Genomic DNA, 24,337 nt, shown 5'->3' on the forward strand with positions numbered 1-24,337 from the left:
CTAAAAAACGATCACGTCAATAAAGAATACTCACTTACTTACCTTAAATCCGGATACCTATTTCCTGAAACTGAAGGAAGATTGATCGCCATTCAGGACCAAGTGGTCCCAACAAGATCATACATTAAGAACATTACTAGACGCAACATACCCACGGATAAATGTCGAAAGTGCTCCCAGGTGACTGAATCCATTCAGCACGTCACCTCATCTTGCTCCATCCTGGCTCCAACTGACTATACGCAGCGACATGACGCGATGGCCAGAGTTTACCATCAGGCGATAGCCAAAAAGTGCGGACTAATAAAAAAAACAGTAAGACCGTTTGAATACCGACCCAGTAACATATTAGAAAACGAGCACTACAAATTATACTGGGATAATTTTATCACAACGGACCAGACAATCAAACACAACCGACCCGACATCCTGCTCCACAATAAAATAGAGAGAACGATGGAAATCCTGGACGTTGCTATCCCGGCCGATGACAACATAGCCAAAGCTTTCACGGAAAAACTAACGAAGTATCAGGACCTGGCATTTGAGATGAAGACAATCTATGGCCTCAAATCAACAACCATACTGCCACTAGTCATGTCCACCAATGGGCTAGTGGAGAAACACCTAGTTGACAACACCCTAAGACTAGGTTTAGAAAAAGAGCTCGTGAGCACAGCTCAAAAAGAAGTAATCCTCGCCAATACTAGACTGGTGAGGAAGTTCCTTACATCCCTCTGAGCAGCCTTGGCACAAACTGTCCGGCTGTTCAGGGTTTACCTACCCTTTATGGTGATATTAAAAAAAAAAAAAAAAAAAAAAAAAAAAAAAAAAAAAAAAAAAAAAAATATTATTGTTTCAATAAGAGTAGAGGTACAAATACCTATAAACTGAAACTTAAAAAAAACAACATTCGGAAACTAAATATAACTCAAAACAAAAATTATGGTTTACAATGAGAAAAAAAAATAGGACCTATTATTCTCGAGGTTGGGTAATCCATCGGTCATATCCATTCTTGAAGGCGTTGGTGGAGGTTGCATCTACAAGATCACTCGGTAGACTGTTCCATAAGTGGAACACCCTATTTGTGAGGAACTGCTGTCTCTGAGGCATGCGGAACTGTTCTCTTCTAAGCTTAAGTGAATGGCCCCTAAGGTGATTGTGGTTTCTGGAAAACAAGCGACGGACATCGTCGCCAAAATGATTGCGAAGGGCTTTGAAGGTAAAAATGATATCGCCTCTTGTTCTCCTGTCTTCAAAGTTTGGCAAACTGAAGAGTTGCAGTCTTTCCTCATAAGAAGGTCTGATGGGTCCATAAGGAAATCGAGTTACCCACCGTTGAACCGACTCCAGAAGAGCTACGTCCGCTCAAGATGAAGGCCACCACGCTGGTCCTGCATATTCCAGAATAGGTCGCACATAATATTTTATTAGTTTACTGAGCGTAGCGTTGTTACAGCCGTTAAAGGATTTTGAAAGAATGAAAGCAGTCTGCTTTGCCTTGCTAGTAATATGCGCAATATGTTTGGACCACGAAAGGTCGGTCGTGACAGTCACGCCAAGGTCACACTGATGCGAAACAGAAGAAAGGGTTTTACCATCAAGACGGTAGTGAAAAGATGGGTTTGTTTTGCCAATGTGTAGAACTGAGCACTTATCAGTATTCAAAAGCAACAACCAATCAGAACACCACTGAACTAACCGGTCTAAATCCTCCTGAAGAGTGCTATACGATGAAAGAGGGTTGTTGTACAACTTCGTGTCATCCGCGAAGAGGAGGCATGGGGATTTTAAAATACGTGGCAGATCGGATGTGTACAGGAGAAAGAGAATGGGCCCAAGAACCGATCCCTGCGGTACGCCTGACCCAACTGTTCTGTTGGATGAAGATAAAGCATCACCCACTTTCACACGAAATGTTCTGTTGGATAAAAAAGCTGAAGATTTCCACGAACGCCGAGATGCTCCAACTTCGAAATGAGATGCCTGTGTGGAACCCGGTCAAAGGCTTTAGAAAAGTCGTACGACTCAGTCCAAGCAGACAGACCTGTTAGAAGATTAGTAAGAGTGGAGCGGCCGGGAATAAAGCCGTGTTGCTCCCGCGGTATGATAGAGTGTTCCATAGCAAATTTGATAAGTTGGTCACAGATTATGCGTTCTATAACTATGGCGACTGATGAGACTAGACTTATTGGACGATAGTTCAGTGGTGAGAGCTTATCACCCTTCTTGAAAATTGGCGTAACAGTGGCAGACAGCCAGTCACATTTAAGACAAGAGTCTCGGAATGACTTGGAGAATATGATGGATAAAGGCACCGCCATAGCCTTAGCACAATATTTAAGTAAACGAGAGGTAATACCATCACGTCCAGGAGAGGTATCAACTTTTAGTTCCAAGAGGTATTTCTCAACGGTTTCTTCATCAATCGAAACATGTGACATCTCAGGAATAGACCGTTCTGTTTGACAAGTCGGGATAGGTCCAGGTGGCTCTGAGGTGAAATAATAATGCATCAAAATGATTCGGGTTTTCACCTCGGAGAGTACGATGATGATTAGAATGATTTTTGAAATCCTCTCCATCCTCAACGTGTCTCTGTTTGGTGCAGTTTTTTGGCTGGTGCGATTGGACTTTACTTATTCAAAAATGAAACTGGTGCAACTGTTAAGGTGAATGGATTGCTCTACCGAGCTATGATTGATTATTCTTTAGACCGGAATCTTGTGATTTACCAACTTTGGACTTTTTTGGGAATTGGCCATTGAAAATTTCATGTATAGCAGAATAAATCTCAACTGTAGCCCAGCGCTCCTTAGAATTCGAGCGGTTTTTCACATTAGCTTTGCGCCAACAAATTAATGTCCATTATCTAGAGTTTTTCGCCTAGCTAACAAATGTCAGGCTGATATATTTTCAGTATCATAATCACCCTGAAGAAGCACTTCGCATCCCAAGCTCTTACTAGTTTGCTGGCATCTCGGATCTGGTTTTGCCTAATGCCCAAAATTAATAAAAACATTTTTGATAATGTGATTTTCTTGGAAAATTAACTTAAGGATGAATGAGTGCTTGTGACACTTATGTGCTTGTATATTTTAATGAAGATTTGTTATAGTTGAAATTTTTCAACAATGTAAAAAGGCTATGCCGTCTGATTAAATAAATAGATAAATAAATGAAAATAATAATGTGTTGCAACCGTGGCGGCTATTTGGCTGATATCGTTTTTCATCGTTAATGGCACACCTTCCTCTTTACAATGAAATAAACATCCATTGATTTGTCTTAAAATATTTTTTCAATATCAAAATGAAACCTCTTATTGAAACACCCTTTATATTTTGATAACGTTTTGTACATTCAGTCAAACTAAAAATGAAGAGGATTACAAATAATAAGTCCTAGGTGTTCACTCTCATTCAAATGTCAGTCAGTAGAATAGATATTCAAATTCAAGTACCAACTTCGAAAAAATAGAAATGTGCACAATTAGCAATCGATTGAACAGAGATTGCAAACTCACTCGGAATGATACTTATGGTTTCGATCCATGATCGTATCTCTTGACCCAGAATACCGACCTCAAGCTATCTAGATCATATTTTGGGGGCGGTACATCTTGATTATGAAAATATTTGAACAAGAGCGTTGTGGCTACGACAGATCAGCATTCCCGCCATTGTTCGTAATCGAAGTATCTCCCGGACCGCTTTCACAGCACGCTTTTTTATCGGCACCGGACTTGTCTCTCGAGCCGGAGCACTTCGTGAAATTGAGCCAGACAATGTCAGATTAGAATATTAATGGTATGGATATAGGTAGTGTCTTAAATGATTAACATACTTCGATGATAATTTTCTATCTAGAGGTGTGTATTAGAGTATGACTTTGACGTTGATCTATTTTATTCCTGAGATATAGCTCATTAGCAGCAATTGTTTATTGTTTCAATGGTGTCGGCGGTTTTTGCTTATCCTAACATAGGTCTTCCAATTTAGTTAGTTCTAGAAGCTGGACAAGTCTTTTGAAATTTCGAATAGCAATAACAAACCAACACAGTTTGCTATTGATTTTCAATGTGTTTGTTGAGTTTGGTAAAGTAACTTATTATTTTTCTGCAGTTTTTATATTTGTTCAGGGTCATCGCTAGCCAAACTGCCGCTTTAGGCAGAGACCAAATTTGCAGCTCTAACAGAAGAAAATTTATATCGAATAATCGGGCTCCAGGGCCCGATCTAGTGTTTCTGCCCCAGCAAAAATTCAAAAGTTGGCACTCTTGCAGATTCGGGGTTTTGAAGTAACAAAATGGGAGAGGGTTGTTTAGTTGGATTGGTAAATTTGTATTTGTATTCATAGATTTGTGCAGAACTTTCTACATTTTTTTTATGAAAAGTATTTTAGGAGCGAAAAAATTTATTTTAAGTGTTAAATTTTTTATGGATTCAAGTTTGAATCGAATAGATGATTTAGGAAACATGGAAAGTAATAAACAATAAACGTGCCAAACTGAATTCTTATGAATTTAATTCAGGTTTCAGATTCATCAGCTGAGTTTCGACATCATAAAACGCTGGAACATTTCGTTTCTTTTTCTCTGACATGAATCAATAAAACAACCGGCTGACACGGATATATTCACACAAAAAAAAAATAGATGTTGCAGACATTTTCGGTGCAAAGATGTTTAAGATTAGTGAATTTTATGAAACAAATCATTTGTGAAATTCCTTGAACTTAAAAAAAATTATTTAATACACTCTTCCATTATTTCCGCCTCCCTAGAGCGGCCCCTGTGGTGTAATGTTCTTCTGCTCAGTTTTGACTAAAAAGCTTGAACATTTTGTTTTTCCCGTATCTTTTACATTCCATTCTGAGAAATCAACATCTTGAAAATTGAAGAGAAAAATAATCCAGAAGCCGCCCCAAGTGGCAATAAAATTCGGCACTGTTTAGCAAAGCGAAAGCTAACAAGACTGATGAGTGCATGTGTTTTTTTAGTGTTAATAACTCGTAAACAGCACTATGAGGGAATTATGCGACATATGGATATTTCTGATTATAATGCATAACGCGGCGTTTGATAGTTTTTGATGTTAATTCAATTTGTTGGTAGTCCTTCCTGTTGTTAGTGACCGAATTGAATCTCATTCAGTACTTTGAATTTTCACACATATGATTTTTGTTAATTAAGCTTTAAATGCTGCCCTTGAATTTTGCCGCTCTAGGCGACAGCCAACCCTACCTCCCCCCTAGCGATAACCCTGCATTTTTTCACAACAGTATTATAACTGGACCCATAACCTATTGAATATTTCAATTTCGAATAAAATATATCATTTAGTGAAACTAGTGAAAAAATTTGAGCTGTTGGGGCAAGTAATTGAATTGAAGAATTAAAACCGTGAGCGTCGCTTGAGAAGAACTCAGAATGTTGCTGCTGTAGCCCGTAGAGTTTATGAAAACTCAGGTTTGTCGATTCCTAGTCGATCTTGGGAATTAGATGCATTCCACGAACGAGATTATACCGTATTTTGCATATAGTTTTAGGCCTCAAGACTTTTAGAATTTAGTTAACACAAGAATGCAAGCCGATTCAATGATGACGTATTCAAACCTTTATATCGGGCTCATTTCAAATGGCATACCCTGTATTTTATAATTATTTGGTAGGGAAATGGTATTATCTTAAATGAGAAAATAAAATATAGGCCATTTGGAACAAGCCTGTAGTTTGAATAAGTCATTAATGAATCGTCACATTTTGAAAAAACAGTAGAGTTCTCGATGATTATGAAGAAATCATTACTTACCTTTGTTTTCTAGTTTTCACTTTCGAACTCATATCCAAATAAAAAAGAGGATGATCTATAAAAAAATTAGTTATTTGGTCATTCACACTTGTTTGGCAATGTGTATCACCAAACAATTTGAGAATGTAGCTCTAATGGAGCCTAATGATACTGTATCAAAAACATTCGGAAATTTCAGAGCTTAACCATAATAGAGCGTCGCGTCAATGTTGGAACACTCTGTATATGTGCAAAATTTCATCTTGATCGGATCTGTAATCATAGAAATATTGTGTTTTTTTCCCAATATTCTTCTTGAATTTTTTACGGTTCTGGTGAAGTAATCACCTTGAAGTTCTGCACGGAGCTTGAAATTGTTATTTCATATCAACACCCAACATCTTAACTTTGTCGATTTTGTGGTCACGGAAATATTGGGTAAGTTTTTTCGATATCCTCCTTAAATTTATCAAGGTTGTGGTTATGGAATATGAAATTTTGTATATTGAAATTATCCTTTTACATTCAAATGCAAACTTTCACTCCGATAAAATTTTTAGTTCATTAATGAACAAAATAAAAAAATAAAATGGTCATATTTTTGATATAGGTACTATTTCAGAAAACAAAATTCTTTCGGTTTTTTTCAGAAGATCACTTCGTTAATTTTCACTCATTCATTAACAGGAGAATATGTACATCTACAAGGTGAGTCAAAAATGTGTATCGAGCTTTCTGGAGGTGATAGTAAATAGAAAAATAATTATAGTTTAATGAATAAACTTATGGCCTAAATTGTATATCAAGGGAGATATATCCTTACATTTTTGGTAAAATTAAAAAATTTCACCGCATAACTGCTAAACGCTGAATGCCTCCAAATTGAAATTTCGCGCATAAATATATATTGTTAAAATACATTTTTTTAATACACTTCTACATTTCTGAAATTATTATAAAGGGTGCTTTTATAGGGTGAGTCATGATTTTTTTGGGACAACGTCTTTCGTTCTATTCGTTTTGGTGAAAAAATAGAAGTATTCGATGGAGCGAAGAAAATTACATGAAAAAGGAACTCTTATCCAAATACAAAAAATGAAACCGTTTTCGAGATATTTGAGTTTTTGAAGTCCTATATTGTCAGCAGATTCATTCATCCCGGGATTCAATAGCCATAGAAGTTGTCCCAAAAACCTCATGATTCACCCTCTAAAAACACTCTTAATAATAACCGAATGTAAAAGTGTGATGAAAAATGTATTTTAACAACATACATTTATAAATGAAATTTCAATCTGGCGACATTCACCGTTTAGAAGTTATGCGGAGAATTTTTTTCAATTTTATCAACTTTGAGAGGATATATCGCCCTTAATAAGCATTTAGGGCCATATGTTTATTCATCAAACTACTTATTTTTCAATGTACTATCACTCCCAGAAAGCTTGGTATACATTTTTGACTCACCCTGTATACAGGAAATAATTTGATATTCATTTACTAAATCGACATAACGACATTTATGCAATTCAATAGCTATTCAAGTTGATTGATACGCATTCAATCAATCTTTAAGCTCCTCGACTTTTCACGCTCATAAACCCATAAATTCTTTCTGCAACAAATAGACGTGAAGAATGGACATTTTACAGAAATAAAGTGCTGCTCATGTCCACTGGACCATATGACGGATGGCCTCTATTACCTCATTTAACGATAGCGACTCGATGTAAAACGAAAGTAAATCAAGAAGTAAATACAACCCAGCGCACTGCTGGACGACTCCTAAGTCCGTAAACGAGATATTTACATTTACCTACACTTGACCGTCTCATTTTCTGCACTACATGACACGCCATAGGAGGCCATGGTGACATTGATGAATTCAGAGGAGATCGCCTACACGAGGGAATATGTGAAATGCCAGAGGTTTCTCGTTGTTTTAACGGCCAAATAGATGATTCTTGCGCTGATAAAGTTAATTTCGACCACACAAAGATGTTCGCGATGTATAGAATGCTGAATGCCGGTTGGTGAACACATCTTATGGTCTGCACAGAGGTGGTGAAAGGTTGGAAGGCCAGATAATGAACTACTTCTTTTTTTTTTGCGGTATACTTGGATAAAAAATTAAGACTTTTTCAGGAGTTGTAAGCTTTGATATTGGGTGCGAGGTATTTTAAATCTTTGGATTTATAATGAAGAAGTGGCCTAACTGCCTTTGCCTTGAATTTTCAAGATACAGGAATAATGCATCAATTGATTCTTCACAATGTGGCTGCATCATATACATACGTTCATTTCAAATATTAAACAGGGTGTCTTCAAATCAGACGCGAATCTTAAACCTATGACCCATTTGCTGTCTTTTGAGCTACAGTCCATTCAGGAATTATTCACATCCCGGGTGGCTTTGGAAAATCGAAATTAAGTTGGTACTGGCTCATTCAGTAACATTTTGAATTGCAGATTTCGGGTTGACATTGGAAATGTCATTGACAGGAGATTAGATTTCAGTTTGTTTGTGTTATTGGTTTTGATCGAAGAAATTTTGAAACTAAAAAGTGGTATCAATTTCAAACACACATTGATTAGTTTATTTGAGTATTTCTCACAGTACTGTTTGAAAAAAGAAGAAGGCAAGTCATTACAACCTGGATTATTAGTGGAAGAAAACCTGTGCAATACGATTTCACCTTCAAAGAATCATTGAATGATTTGATTGTTACCAAAAGCCGAGCCAAAAGCAACCAATATATCAGCCTGGATGAAATTTGACCAAAAAGCATCTGAATTTTAATAAATCAAAGACAACATTACATAAACTCAATTGGTTACAAGTTTAAAACTGTTAATAAAAGGAATTTTATTTCTGTCTTATTATGATATTGCTCTTCCATTCACTAAGCTAAATTTAAATTTGTCAACCAGTTTTTTCTGTTTTCTTCACCAGCTTAGACACCACAGTTAAAATGATCCATAAGAGTTATTTGATAAGAAATTTGCAAGCAGGTTGGTATCCAGTGTTCATCAGTAATGCAACAATTTTTGAAGAGCCTTTGGTGAAAAGGAATATGCATATTTTAATGATCTTCAATGGGATCTTTCATGGGCGACTCTTAAATGAATAGATATCTCTTCATTGGATTTCCTTGAAATGAGATAGCATTTCACTATATTTTTACGTTATATAATCTGAATTTCAATTTATGAAATCATGACTGTATGCGTCCCTTCGTAATAATCGTAATTTCGAAAATTCAGGATCTTTGGGATACAAAAATGATGAAAATAATTTAAACTGGTTATTTCTATGATGAACCATAGCAATTTTTAGTGATATTTTTGTAACCAGAAATAAAGCCGCGACTAGACGTTCATGACCTACTTCGATGTCAATAATTCCTGAATGGACTGTATATTAACCGAAAATCAACAGTTTACGAGATATTGAGTTCTTGTAATTATTAAGAGATTTCTCACCTAACTTCATCTTTCTTCAATTTTTTCTACGTTGACCAAATTTGATTATAATTTTGGATTATTTTCGTGGTCAGCGAGAAGTCCGGATCTAATACCGTTAGAATAAGGACGAAGCAACGTGGAGATTGAAAGTAAAGAAGCCAAAATTAACAACTGAAGAAATAAGAAAAATGCAACGTGCTTGTATAAGGAATGGTGGAGGTCGAGTCAAACATAATTTATGAATACATTTTCTACTGATATTTTGAATTTAATTAAAAATATATAATTCATTACTTTCCTTTCTTTTCTTCTTTGACCTTTCAAATCAGAATCTGCTGAAACAAAACTAGTGCCTGCATTCTAACGAAAACCTTTTTAGGAAACGAAGAAGGAATTTGGCAAGTTTTTAAAATAATCGTTCATAGGTACCTAAATTGTGGAATTCGAGAGTTGCACGCATATTTATATTAGAATTTTACCTCGAATTTTACTCTGCTTTTCTTCATAAACGAACTTTCAAATCATACTGATTCTTATTCAACATATAATACAGCATAGTTTTGCTTTTTTCATACATATCATATCATTCTGTAATGAACATAATACAAAATTCAAATCCTTCTTGGTCAAAGTAGAAAAAAAACTTATTCCAATAAGTTTTTTCACTATAAAAAAAATCTACAGAGCAAATTTTTTTAGAAGCGAAGGACAAGGAAACAAGGTGGCACACCTAATGCAAAAGTTCTTTTCAATTCATTCAGCAATTTCAGTTTCAGATATGGGGACATCGTTTTTAAAAAAACTTTGAACACAAATGTCGTTTAGTTTTAGTATGGTATATCCGAAGTCACTTGGAGGAAGCCAGAATATTTCGATTATTCAGGGGTTGTCCAAGTTTCCAAAAATTCCTTTGGGACTAGTGAATTTATTGCCACACAATACTTTAAAATGAACCCCAGTATTTAACGAATTGCGGTATCCTCTTCAAAGGACATCTATGGCCAAGCGTTTGTATGGACTAGTTCAACTGACTTTGGATATACTATACAAGAGTATGATTACTTCAGTAAATATTTTTTTTTTGGTTGCTATATATCCCATAAATGTCCCTTGATCAAGAATGCGATACAGGAAATTTAAGAGAAAAAAAATGAGGAATTGATTTAAAGAATTCATAGATATTAGATGATATACATCATTGAATTAAATATGTCGATTAAATTAACTATTTTCGTAAAATGGTTTTTCAATAAAAGGTTTCATTTTGATAAGAGAAAGGAGTATATTTTAAGACAAATAAATGTATTTTATTTCATCGTGAAGAGGAAGGTGTGCCATTAACAATGGTTAATGATATCAGCTAAATGTCCACCACGGCTACACTTGCAGCACAATATTCTTTCATGAAATTTTTCATGACCAATTCGAACATTAGCGGCTGTATGTCCTTGATAACTTCACGAATATCACCTTTAAAATCTTGAATTTATTTTGGAGCATTGACCTTATCGTCTACGTGATCCCGAAGAAAAATTCGAACCATGGTAAATCACAAGATTTCGGTGGCCAATTGTGATCACCTATTGAAGAAATAATAAGGCAACAAAACTTTCCTTAAAAAAATGCTATTGCGTCAAAAAAAGACAACAAAAGAACGGCCTATTTAAAATGAAATCACTTATTGGAAACCCCTTTTTGATATTAGGAGAAATAATAAATTAAACTGTTAAATTTGGGATGCTTTTTGTTCAATTTTAAATAATTTTTTTGCTCGTAAAGTAAGCTTACATCAAGTTAGATGTAAATGTCGCTTCCAGTTAAACTTTTGGTGAAATATTATAGCTGAATAACGCATTTCTACCCAATCCAGTGAATTCATATTCGTTAAAACTTTCAACCACCACAATTTGTAGTAAGACACCTAATGTTTGTATCAAAACACCCTCTAGGGTAATTTTTTTGGGTGTATTTCGTATTCACCTGTGCGTATGCGTAATTATCCGGCGTAATGGTGGCCAGCCACGACGGGATCTAGTGCTCGAATGATTATTCCGGTCACCTGTTTCCTTCGGTGGAATTCCTACGAATTGCCGAAATGAAAAATCGAACAGCTGTCACTGAGTGGCTATTTGTGACCGGGGGATGGAAGAATCGAATGAAAAATTGTAATTATAGAGTTGCGGGTATCTGTTCACTATGTCAACGATGTCAATATGGGGATGTACTTCCGTATTGTCGCAAATTAGGGCGATTCAGGTGGGCTACTGTTGTCGGCACCTCGACTGAGATATGTCGAGTTGGAAAACGCTGTGGACACAATGGTTTGTTTCCTATTCCAACAGAATTGCTATTTGGGGAAATTGAGGGGCTGGTTTTTTTTACGTGGGAATAAATAAATTTTGTAGGAATGAATTTATGTATTCGCTTGTGAAAGAATCGGCTCTGAACTCAGATCTTCTTTTTGTTTAAGGTCCGGAATTTACATTCTCTTCGCCTCTAATTTCATTTCTCCTGTTTTCTGCTGTTGTCTGATTGGAAGGCTTTCCTCCCTACTTCATGTCACTTTTTTCTTCTATTTAGTTCTGTGAAAGAGGTATTTCCTCTTATCTGTCTTTCTTATTTTGATTTGTATTATCTTTCCCAATTCCTTATTCTCGTGCTCTTTCAGCGTCTCTATTGTCTTCTTTCTTTGTTTATTGACTATTTCTTCAATAGTTTCAATTTTCAGTTCTTCTCTGATTTGTTGGTTAGTTATATACCATGGAGCGCCATTACTGAATTTAGCGTACTTTGCAACTGATCATTATTATTGTCCTTCGTATTGTACCAGGTAACTCCTGCATGCGTAATGCCTGGTATTAGCACTATTTTTAATATCTTCAGCTTGTTTTTTAAAGAAAGTTTACTTTTAGGGTTGAGCAATGGGTACAGTCTGCCGTGCAATTGCCTTGTCTTTTTCTGTTTTCTTTTATCTGTTTGTTAAAATTCATTCTCTCATCCAGTATTACTCCCAGATATTTTGCTTCCTTTTTCCATTCTATCGTCTGGTTTTCTATTTTGACGTTTTCTGCTTTCTCTTTTTTTACTGTTGTTCCTCCGGAGTAGATTGCAACTGTTTTCGATGTGTTCACTTTGAATCTCCATTTCTTGAAGTATTCCATCAGTGTATCTAGGTCTATCTGTAGGTGCCTAGTGATTGTTTTCCGCATTTTACTGTGATAGTATATGACAGTGTCATCTGCAAACTGCATCTATTCATTTTCGGTATGTTAGATAGATAGATAGATAGATAGCTGGTCTTTATTTGCAGATCATTATCACAGCAGGGCGAAGTCTAGCAAGCTATTCAATTTAATCCCTGAAGTGATAGAAAAGACACAATAAATTTTCCAAAACTTAAAAAATAACCAAAATCCACTTTCAGAATGTACAATACATCAATACATATCATAGAATTTGGACAAAATAACAGAATCAACACAAGTCATATAACAGATTAAACGAGAGATTAAACAATATTAACCATCATTGATCCTATCATCACACATCAAAAATATGTCTGCCATGTATGTATATGTTGAACAGCAGCGGTCCTATCAATCGGCTCTGAATGTCCGACTATTTATTTTCCTCATCTTAATTTCCACCAATCACAAACGCGCAATTTTGGATCACAAATGGTATGGAAAACCTATATGACAGCAAACTTGCAGTTAGGGATTTACGGCTTTGCTTTATAAGCTTGACTTGAAATCAAGTGAAGCTCGAATCAAATAGTAGTTTTTCAATCTCAAGTCAAGTCAAGTATTTATTTATTGAGTACTTGAATCATATCAAGCTACTTGATTTTTTAGCAGTTTTATTGTGTAGTGTCGAATCAATGAAAAAAAGTTGAAATGAGAAGGAACCTTGCAAAAAACACTTCTATTTATTAAATTTATTGTATAAAAGAACCGAAAATATCAACTTTTTTGAAATAGAAACATGAACAAATCATAACAAAATAAAAAATAAAGTTTCTTAATACTGGGAAACCTCCAGGCTTTGCTTGATTTTATAATTACCCATCCAGGATTTAAAACATCTTATAGATTTGTCGCCTAACCAATTGCGGGCTTTTGTAACTGTAAGAGCAGCTCTGGAGAATTGTCTTTCAACAGGAGCTGAAGATGCTGGCGTTGATAAAAAATCCTTGGCCATTTAGGCCAAATTTGGAAAGATATTTCTGAAACTACCAGAATCTACCAATAGATATCATAGAAATGTGAGAAAACGAATAAAGTCACACTGGCGAATGCTTCAGTTTCTCGGCGCTTGAGGAATCCCCTTATTCAGTCTAAGCGCGCATGAGATTGCAGAAATATATGTCGTGCGACGCGTGCATATCAAGCTCAAGTAATATCAAATAGCTTGATATCAGTCAAGCAATAAATATCTAAAATCAAGTCAAGTCAAGCTCAAGTATGTAATTTTTCACGAACTTGATTTTCAAGTTTGATGCTTCCCTGCTTACATTTTAAATAATTAGGTGAAAATTTTTGGGCACTGTTTTCATTTCTGTTCCCTTCCAGATTTGCAAATTCTGAAGACAATACGGAATCACTTTCATTAATAAATGATATATTTGTTGTGTTTCGGGATATTTTTGATGTCCAATGTATAGTGTTGTTTTTCGTCTTTGTGAAATACATTTCATCCCTCTTTCAATTAGGGTAATAGGCAATACTGCTTATATTGGTTCGGCTGCCATGTGTTATTCATTGAACAGGCGGCTTAGTAAAGACGGCTTGGAGATTTTTATTTCAGGGAATCTTGACAAACTCAGCGGAACGGATCAACCTCATGTTGTTTTCAGGAATCGAGACTATATTTTTTTTAGAGATATGAAAAGGCGGCCACAAACTGGGCTTAATTGCCGCCCCTCGAATAGAGGCGCCTGAAACAGTCGCTTCAATGTTTCACTCCTAACGCCGGCCCTGCTTGCATCTTTTGCTGCGTCTTGAATTTCATTTTCTTTGAAATTCATTTTAGAGAAGGAAATGAAGTTTTGAATAACACCTACAGATGAAAACCATAGAAAACATAGGCAAACCGATATTTTATTGAAAGTAAATAATTTACAAACTCATCGAAAGAAAAGTAATTGAAAATAAACTCAAGAGGCAAATTTCTTGACTAGCTTTGGACTTCATTGCATACCCAACCTATTGGTCGGGCATAAACTACGTCCTCGTTTGGTAAGCGTCACCTGCCTTCCTTATAGATTTGAGTTGAATTTCTAAAATTGCATATATAATTGTATAAATATTTATAAATTCAACCATACATAGAGTTTTAACATAAGAAATTCATAGATTGAATTATCAAGTTAGTAAGATGAATGAATGGTGATCTTTGTAGCAAAACCATTTGTTTCCTGTTCAGTATATTTTTTGAACTTTTTAAGAGTTATTCGTAGAAAATTTATTGAGAAATAGGTTGCTGTATCACATTAATTCATAAATTCTATCCAAGAAATCAAAACATGTGTTCTTTCATCCTGATAATCTATCAATTAGTTCTGAAGTTCTTTCTATAATGATTTTCATATTATGATTTCGGTGTACAGGACTTGAAAATAATGGATGTTCATGCGTAAATTTTTTCTGTTTCTGTTTTTTTAGCAATTAATATAATAATAATTCACTTGAAGAAAATTCATGAAGCATAGAATTAATATTAGTGAACACATTTCCTATTCTGTCTATTGGAAGTTGATAGCATCAGTGGCCTAAAACACAAAAAAAATAGTTCATTCATCAATTTACAATGAAAATTCAGTATGGGGCATCCACAATTTCACACAAGTCTTTTGTTGAGAAGTGCCCTGTCATCAGTGTTCAATTATCAGATCATATGTTTCAATCGTTAGAAAATAATACAAACATATGGCAAGGAGATAGATTGGGGTGTGTACAACAGGTAATTAATGTTATAACCTGAACACCGGATAATTTTTTGAATATTTCGCTTGTTGGTCATGCTTTCATTCAAGAAATTTGAATGATTCTATTTCGGCTAATTCTCAGACTGGTGTGAAATTATTGTTTCATCTGATCTTAAACACTGATGGTAAATGAAATTATCACATGAATATTTAATTATTCCTATTGTTTTGGTTGACTATTTTCTATGACTTTTCTTGGAGGTTTTTCAAGGAAATTAAATTATTCCCTGGAATTTTCACACTCAGTTTAAAATTAAAAATCCTATCGTATCGAAAAATATATTTTCAGTTTCATGCGTGATGTATGTATGTTATAGTTTTCCATCAAATTCAATGGTAGTAGGAATGATTTTGATTCCTTAATTTTCCACTTTTGAAATTCACAAATCGTGTTCTACAGATTCGAAATAAGAATTTTGTCTAAAACATGAACAACAGTACAACCGCATATTATCATTCTCAAATTCTCTCAAAAAAAAACACTAGTAATTTTATTATCTAGTATAGAAGGAATTCTGCAAAAAATAATTATAACACAGTGGAACAACTTTTTTGGTGTCGAGGATTTTTGAGCTGATTCTATATCAATTTGATGTCCTGAATTCAAATAACGTATTCATTTTTACCTAGGAGCTCAAATTTTCAAGATGTACAATTTTAGGGAAAATAGTTACATTAATCTAACTCAAATCCGTAAGTGTAGTAAACAAAAGTAGATACAAAATTTTTATTTTAGTTATATAAAATACAATATTATGTCGTACTTACAAAAAAAAAAAAATTGAAGAAATTAAGTAGTCACTCAACACTCAAGCTTTTTTCCGCGACATTCTTGAATATTTTCTTAAACAGTACCTTTTTAAACTCCAGCAGTAATCTGCCATGTCCCTATTTTCCTTGGTAGCGGTCCTCCATAATTAATGTCTTGATGGTGAAATCTTTCACCTCCTAAATATTATGGAAAACGGTCCAAGTGGCTGTGTAAGTAGTGTATTTTGATACTCATATTGCAACCCTAAGGATTTGAAACTATTGAGCATCTTGTTAACCATTTCAACATAGTTGTGAGCTTTATGTTTGTCCAGAAAAATTTCTACAACTGCAACAAGCTCTGAGACAACAAGTTAAATCTAAATCTACTCATATTAGATATGATCTTTTGAGAAAATATATTGTTTAGCAATGTTTTAATATTTATATTATTTTCGAACTATCATTTCAACAGTTGACTCGCGTAATGAATAGTTATTTATATTTTTCCACTAGTTCAAAATTTAAAAACAGGCCACAAAGTATCGTTTTTTCGAATTAAAGAGTGCTAGAATGAGTCTTCTGTATACTAGTATTATACATATATAATTCAATTTTCCTAATTTACTGCATTTTTATTGGCATAAATGGAATATTTCCATAAATATCGTTTAGTGATTTTTGAATTGGAAAATGCTGATTGGCAGAATTGTTTTATATATCACAAATTTGTCAGATGAAAGATAAATCCATGACAGGAGAGTTTCGACTACCAACATTAAATAATGAAATATAACCATGAAATATTTGAGAAACAGAGATATAACCCCACGATTATGTTCTACAAGGTGAGGCAGAATGAACTGATATGCCACAGAATTAGAGAAAATATATTTCACTTCAATGAAAGTTGAATGATTTCCAGTCCACTTCAATTTCGAAATTCCTACCTGCCCAGTCGATAACGCAAAGTTCCAAGTCTCCACAATCAGATCATTTAGAATAGACCCAGCCTAAGAACGACCCAATTGTAATTATACTTACACCCGCACCGCCTGTAGCACTAGTACCATTATATAAATTTCGCTTCTGTGATAATCCAATTAATAAATGATTCATCTAAAACGAATAAAAGGTTCCTAGCCATGTCGAAAATGTGTTGCAAGCTCTCGAATGATATATAGACCGAACGTAAATTGTATCGCTGTTCTCTTACCTAACTCCGAACACGGACAGACTGAAAATATGGAGTGATCATAATCAGATGCACGATGTAATACGTGAAATGGTCCTGGAATTCTGATATGTCACCCAGATATAGCACCGTACCCGAAAAACGCTTTTTGATTGATATTAATGACTTCAATACAGATCAGTTGAGGTTGAGGTACCTACCTATGGAAGAAGTGTGCCGAAGATGTTTCGTTTAAAATCACTGTTATCGGAGCAGTGCGTCCGTTGAACTGGCGTACATTGCGTTTGGGAGAGATCAGATTTAACGAATATTGGAAATGATAAACAATGCACACTATGGTTTATTTATAATTTGCTCTTTTATCACATACTCACATTATCACACATATGAAAAAAATCATGTAATTAATAAAGATATGAAAATATACAGACTTTTGGATCTCTTCTATACATTTTCATTATATACTAACTGAAAAAGAAACAGCAACACCCAGAAGGAGCTGTTTAAATTTTGAATTTTTTTTGGTAAGACATGGATAGTATAGCGAAGAGTATATGATTGAAATTTGGAAAAACAAACGAAGGGTTTACAATTTTTTTTAATAAATTTGTTAATATTATATTTGTCCACCGCGATTATCTATGCACTCCCCCAGCACGTCTTGGCATTGATGCAATAAGATGGTCTATTTCTTCATTAGGGATACTATCCCAAGCTACCTGTACTTCATGTCTCAGAGCCGCCAAAGTCTGTGGGGGCTGTGGTAAATTGCCAAACCTTCTATCCATGCCACAAACACGCTCTATGGGCGAAAGATCGGAGAATCTGGGCGGCCATGGCATAGGATTCACATGGATCGCTTCGAAAAAGTTTGAACTAACTCTGGCAAATGAGATCGGGCATTATTTGGCTAAAATATTAGAGAACATTTGGCTTCACTATTTCTAGAAGGTAACGCAGTGCTGGGATGTTACCCCAAATAATGACTAAAGGTGAAATATTTGCATGAGCAAAAGCACCCCATACCATAACGCCTACTGTCCGGTGAATATGACGCTCAACATCAAACTGAGGTTCACGTCTTTCTCTCCGACGTCGTCAAACCCTTCTTTGGCCATCATGCGCACCCAAGGAGAATCGAGATTCATCAGAAAGGACGACCTAATGCCATTCCACATTCCAATGTTGACGTTTTCTGCACCACTGTAATCGTTGCCGGCGATGCTCAACCGTTAGAGGTGACACAAAATGGGGTCGATAATGCTGCAGTCCAAAAGAACTTTTCCAGCTGTAAACCATTAGGACAGTTACAGGATGGTCTTGTTTTCCCAACCACTCATCAGTCAAAGATTTCGAGTTGTCGCAAATCGGTCTCTAATGGCCATAAGTCTTAGACCTCGATCTTGAACTTCATTTGTGTCTCTTCAACGTCCAGTGGCTACTCTTTTTCGATTTTGGCATTATCAAACCACGCTTGACAACATCTCATAAAAGAAGTTGGATTTCTGATTTCTGTTAGTAAGGTTAGCGATTTCTTTAAATGACAAACCTGCCCCACGTAGACCAATAATTCGACTACTTTCAAATTCACTTAGCTGGCAATAAATTCCGCGTACAAGTGCTCTAGGAATTTTAACAACAACTAAACGTCGACTTTGGATCTCCACGAACACCTGGTTTGTTGTAAAATTGAAAAAATTTGCAAAAACCGATATACAATATTTACCTAAGTAACATAATTGTTTACATGAAAAAACCTTCACGATTTTTTCTCCGAATTCAATCATTTACTCCTTGCTATACTATCTATGTTTCACCAAAAAAATTCAAAATTCAAACATCTCCTTCTGGGTGTTGCAGTTTCTGCCACTCCTTTCGAAAAACCTGAATAATGAGAAATTAAAAACTCAAAACTATCGGTCTAGGACCGATAAATATACCAGTGTCCAGAAAATGGAGGTGGAAGCGGATACGATTAACGCCACTGTTTTTTTCTATGGCTATTAATATTCTTTCAAAAACAGTTTTTTCAGATATGTTCAAACAACTAAATAATTGTTCTAGCTGGGCCAGGGTATTTGTTTTACTAATGAAAACTTTTGATTTGAGTATACACCTTAAGTAAAAGTCCATAGGCGTCAAATCAGGATAGCGGGGGGCTAATGAATGTCACCTCTCCTGGACATCAATTTGCCTGAAAAAAACTTTTGGCGGAGGCACATAGGACATGTGTGAAGTTGCTCCAACCTGCTGGAACCATTTTCTTCGATTGAGATACATGCAGTGACGATTTATGTACTCCAGAGCACGCTTCCGAATGGATATGTAGGGATCATCACGAACAGACCGATTAACTCGTTTCATATTTCTTCCGTTTTCCATATCATTGGACGCCTGGATTTTAGTTTATCTAGTGTATCAAACTTTTACCAGTTTCTGCTTGAGAGAAGTGTTCGGCGCATAATTTGAGTGACGAAAACGTTAAATTTTTGAGGAATTCCTTCGCGCTATAGTCGCAGAATAAGCAATTTTGTAAAATTCACGTATGTAATTGTGTATGTAACTCAAATGGCTCGTGAAGTTGACTATCTCGAATCTTTCAATTTATCATTGAAACAAATGCGAAACTTGGAAAAAAACAGTAGATAGACAATGGAAAGGAATGTTATCCAGCTCGACCGTTTACGAAGTCGCATAGGAACTTGATAATGGCTTGATTCAGAGCAATTTGAGCCATACATTAGTGAACATACCGTTCGAACTATTTCTTATCAGATATCAAACAATAACTGTCGGTTGGTTGAAAACAAGGTGAATTTCTAAACCAGGTGTGTGGTCTTTTCCCGTTACAGAGTCCAAGTGTAAGTTAATATCAGTCAACAATGCCCAGCGACACTTACACCTGATTTAATGGTAGTGATTTTTCAAATCGTGAGATAATAAAATGGATGTCGTTATTAATCTCGATCGGATTTCTTGCTGAAGAATTGGTGGAATTATTTCAAGGCGACCTTGTGTAGCAAGATGTTAAGTGGCATATACAGGATGGAAAAACCAAATTGAATAAATTCATTATCTTGGTTACTAAAACATCGAGATTCGCCCAACCTGTATTTATTTATGGAATATCCCGAAACACGTCAAATCTAAATTTCAAGTTGTCATTCTTCTTCTTGAAAATGCGGACCCTACCTTCAACCCCCTCCAAAAGACAGGTACAACCCCCAATTTTTCAAATGAAAAATTGGGGGTATTTGACTTTCAGAAGGGGTTGAAGGTAGGGTCCGCATTTTTTAGAAGAAGAATGACAATTCAACTTTCTTTTTGTGAAAGGTTTCTTCATTCTTTATTTAGAAATGCTATCATTTTCATTTTTATTGCAAAATCGAAAGGGAGAAAATTGATTCGAGTGACTAGAGGAATTCGGTATGGTACATTATTAAAAACTAAAATGTAGCAAAAAAATTATGAATGTCAATGAAGTAGATGTTCAAAGTATTCACCTCGAACGCATCGGCAACATCCTAACCTCAAATAAAAATGTTATCCAACATTATTCAGCATCTCAGAAGTGACAGCAAGTGTTATTATAGTTGAAAGATCAAATAACGCTTGCGATTAGGTATATCCCTTCCGAGTTGTGAATAACGTTGGAAGAAATTTTTATTTCAGGTTATGTTGCCAAGGCATTCGCAGTGAATAATTTGAACATTTACTTCATTAATTAATTTTGTATTACATTTCAGTTTTTGATATTGAACCAAATTTCTCTAGTCACTTGATTTTATATTCTCTATTTCGATTTTTGAAATAAAAATGAAGATAATAACATTTCTGAATATAAAATGAAGAGGGTCGTGATGAAAAACTTCAAATATTAAAACAAAATAATATAAAAACTTTTCAGGAATGGACAAATAAAGCATTGTCCACATTCCTGAAAAGTTTTTATATTATATTGTATATCATGGACGAATACCAAACTGATATTAAAACAAATTTTGATTAGATTAAATTGAGTATATTAAAGATAAAATTATCATGCGAGATCCCGTACAAAAATTACATTATAGACAAAATTGAATAAGCTCAAAAGCTTGTCAGTCAGTGCTTTTCTCATTTTGTTATACTATAATTCAGGGCCAACGTGAGTAATTATTGCACCTGAAGCAAATAGTTTTTCGGCGCCCATGCTGAGAAAGCATAACAACATGACATCCATCATAACCACAAAAAAAAAAACAGCCTTGCTCCGATTATACAGAACCCTCTTATTCCGATGAAGAATCTTGCCATAGAGTGTGAAAAAATTAAAATCTAGGAAAATATTGCTTCGAAAACTAATTTGGATCACAAGCATATGTTCGACTAAAAACACTTGATATTTAACATTAATTAGTTTGGAATACAGAGTGGTAGGAATTTTCCATAAGTTGAATATGTAAATGTCGGCTTCCGAATAATTCGAAAACGAAGATAGTGATGTTTTTGGTCAGTGTGAAATACATAATGATTTTATCCCTCTTTGTAATAGGGAATTCGGTTTATATTGATGGGGCTGTCATGTGTTATTTATTATACAGGCAGTTTGGAGATATTCATTGCAGGGAATGTTGTTTTTAAGAATCAAGCATATAATATGGAAAGGGGGCCAACAAACTGGGCCGAATTGCCGCCCCCCAAATAGAGGCACCTTAAACGGCCGCTTCACTGTTTCACCCCTAAAGCCGGCCCTGTAATAATTACATAGAAAAATTAGTTCGTTGTCAAACACATAGAAATTATTATAAAGTAGCTATTGCTGTGAATTATTCATTTGAGGGCATATAGCAGAGATGAGAAAATGATAGATTTATGTGAATAACAGTTTCTCGAAATTCTGAATATGAAGAATTCAGTTTTCTTAAACCTAATTACATATAATACTGAAATTCAAGATATATTTTATTGAAATCTATGATGAAATTTGGTCATTCCTTTTTAGCTTAAAAGATTCAACAAGAAGTTCGTGGATAAGTTCTTGAAGGTTTATATTTATTTTAATAAACTCGATTTTTCACAACGATTACAAAATAGCATATGTAAATACTACATAGGAAGAATTTACTTGATATGATCTACCCAAGCTATCGTAAAGACATTAGGTTCCGTACAAGAACGCTTCAGCATCCTTATACGGGAGAAACCGCGTCCTAAAGAATGTAAGATTGGACTGAGCCATATTTAAGGTAACAATAATTGAGTCGTATCCATACAGAAAGAGCTCACATTATTATGCATCTAGAAGTAAGTAATGGGACTGAAGCCTAGAACTGAACTCCATACTTATATTAGATGGAGTTAAAGGAATCATCCAGCTGCAGTTTTTTGTGCTCACTTGAAGGAGAAAATTAGAAATGAAATATCTCCTGAAAAGTGAATTGCTCTTAACCTTGAAAGGAGTGTGGACAGGTATATGAGGGTATCGGAGGGTGATTCTGCACTTACCTAATTCGAAACAGTATATTAAAAAATTAAAACAATGAATAAGATAATCCAAGAGCTATAAGTAAATAACTGGTTTTTTTCCAAAATTCAACACCTTGTATCTTGAAAATGAAACTTGTTAGGATATATATGTTTATATGAAGTTTTTTCTATCCGACGACAAAGTTATTGAACTAATATCTGGACCACCCTATATTTGTAATAAAGAAATTCAAAACAATTCCCGAATTTCCACAGGCAATTACAACTTTATCCTATATCTCTGAAATGGTTATTAATTTCCATGATCTGTTATGAGTATCATATAAACTAGAACAAAAGTTCTACATGATTGCAGTTCCCGGAAGGCTTACCGAGCCACAACGACCCCAGTTCAAATAATAATAATCATATGAATCCTCTGGTTTCAAAACCCGACATTTTTGGTGAAAAATGAGTTAGATACGGATTTGGATTCGTTTCATTCTCTTACACAACCCACTACTACATTTTAATCCAAAACCCCGAAAATATTTCAGAAAATCGCCTTCAAAGTATGAGTTTCATTTCAAAACCCGACAAATCCAAGATATTCGAATTAGCCAATCATTGCAGCCGTGTAATACTACGATATACTGCAAAATTCCTGAAAGATACTATAATGCCTCAGAAAAAGGCACTATTCCAGAGCTGCCAAATCTGTGAGCAAGTCGAATAAACATCAGATTGATAGTCTGATTTAATAATGTTTTTTCAAAATTTTGTTGTTATTGAAAGGAAAGCAATAAAAATATAATAAAACACATATTTGAATATTATTGATACCATCATAATAATTTCTAACGACAAATTTCAAACCACGGCGCATGCAAGTAAGTTTCAGATCCTGACAAATCCAAAATTCAATGACAAAACCCGACAATTCCATTTTATTTATCTAATTTATGACGATATCACCTGATTTCTTTCGAAAAAATTGTTGTTTTCTAACTGAGATTTCTCATGTTCATACAACTGTACCGCTTTTCTCGAAATTGAACGATTCGAACATAACGGAATAGTTTTTTGCGATTTCCCAACATTTGACCTAAAAATTACTGAGTAAAACGTTTTATAATTTTTTCGAATATCTCGAACAGAAACCAAGACATACCGAAATATACAGTCTTTTGTTTCTAACCAACTGGATCTGGCCTCAGCCTTGCCAAAAGCTAGAAGGTTGTCTCTAACAACCGTCAGCTTCTGTTCGTGATTTTCGGTACTGGCTGTTATTTCGTTGGTACTGGCTTTGATGGAATGTATGAGGTCCTTGGTCTCGTCGATCTTGCCCTTGTTCTCGGCTTGCAGATTGAACTGTTCTTCAGCCACGTCAATGATGATGGTCAAGGATTGTCTGACGTTCTCAAGGCGTTTTCCAAGGTCGTCGATCTCGCTGCTGAGCAGAGATTTTTCGTCGAGACCGAGAGTCATTTTTCAGAAACGTCCTGTAACTCCTTAAGCTAATCAAGATATCTGCTTTCTGATATTTAATTATTTCGACAAAAGAGATCGAGGGTCTAATGACTGATTTCTAGGGGTGATTTGGCTTATTTGGCAACAAAACTCCTACCCAGGTTCTTACAAATTCATTAAAATTAAAATATACAAAGATCGATCCTTTTCACTCTAAACAAATAATAT

The 24,337-nt window shown here is 35.0% G+C and overlaps 1 protein-coding gene across 1 annotated transcript; it reads right to left on the reverse strand.

Moving 5' to 3' along the window:
• Positions 1–1,910: 1,910 nt before the first annotated feature.
• On the reverse strand, positions 1,911–24,127 carry LOC123678697. Its single transcript, XM_045615842.1, has 2 exons — positions 23,842–24,127; positions 1,911–2,497 (listed from the first exon to the last, which is right to left on the reverse strand). Exons 1-2 carry the CDS (start codon positions 24,125–24,127, stop codon positions 1,911–1,913), a joined length of 873 nt encoding a protein of 290 aa, XP_045471798.1.
• Between the last annotated feature and the right edge of the window lie 210 nt (positions 24,128–24,337).

The sequence above is a fragment of the Harmonia axyridis genome, chromosome 4, assembly GCF_914767665.1.
Source record: "Harmonia axyridis chromosome 4, icHarAxyr1.1, whole genome shotgun sequence".
In the NCBI taxonomy this organism is placed as follows: Eukaryota; Metazoa; Arthropoda; class Insecta; order Coleoptera; family Coccinellidae; genus Harmonia; species Harmonia axyridis.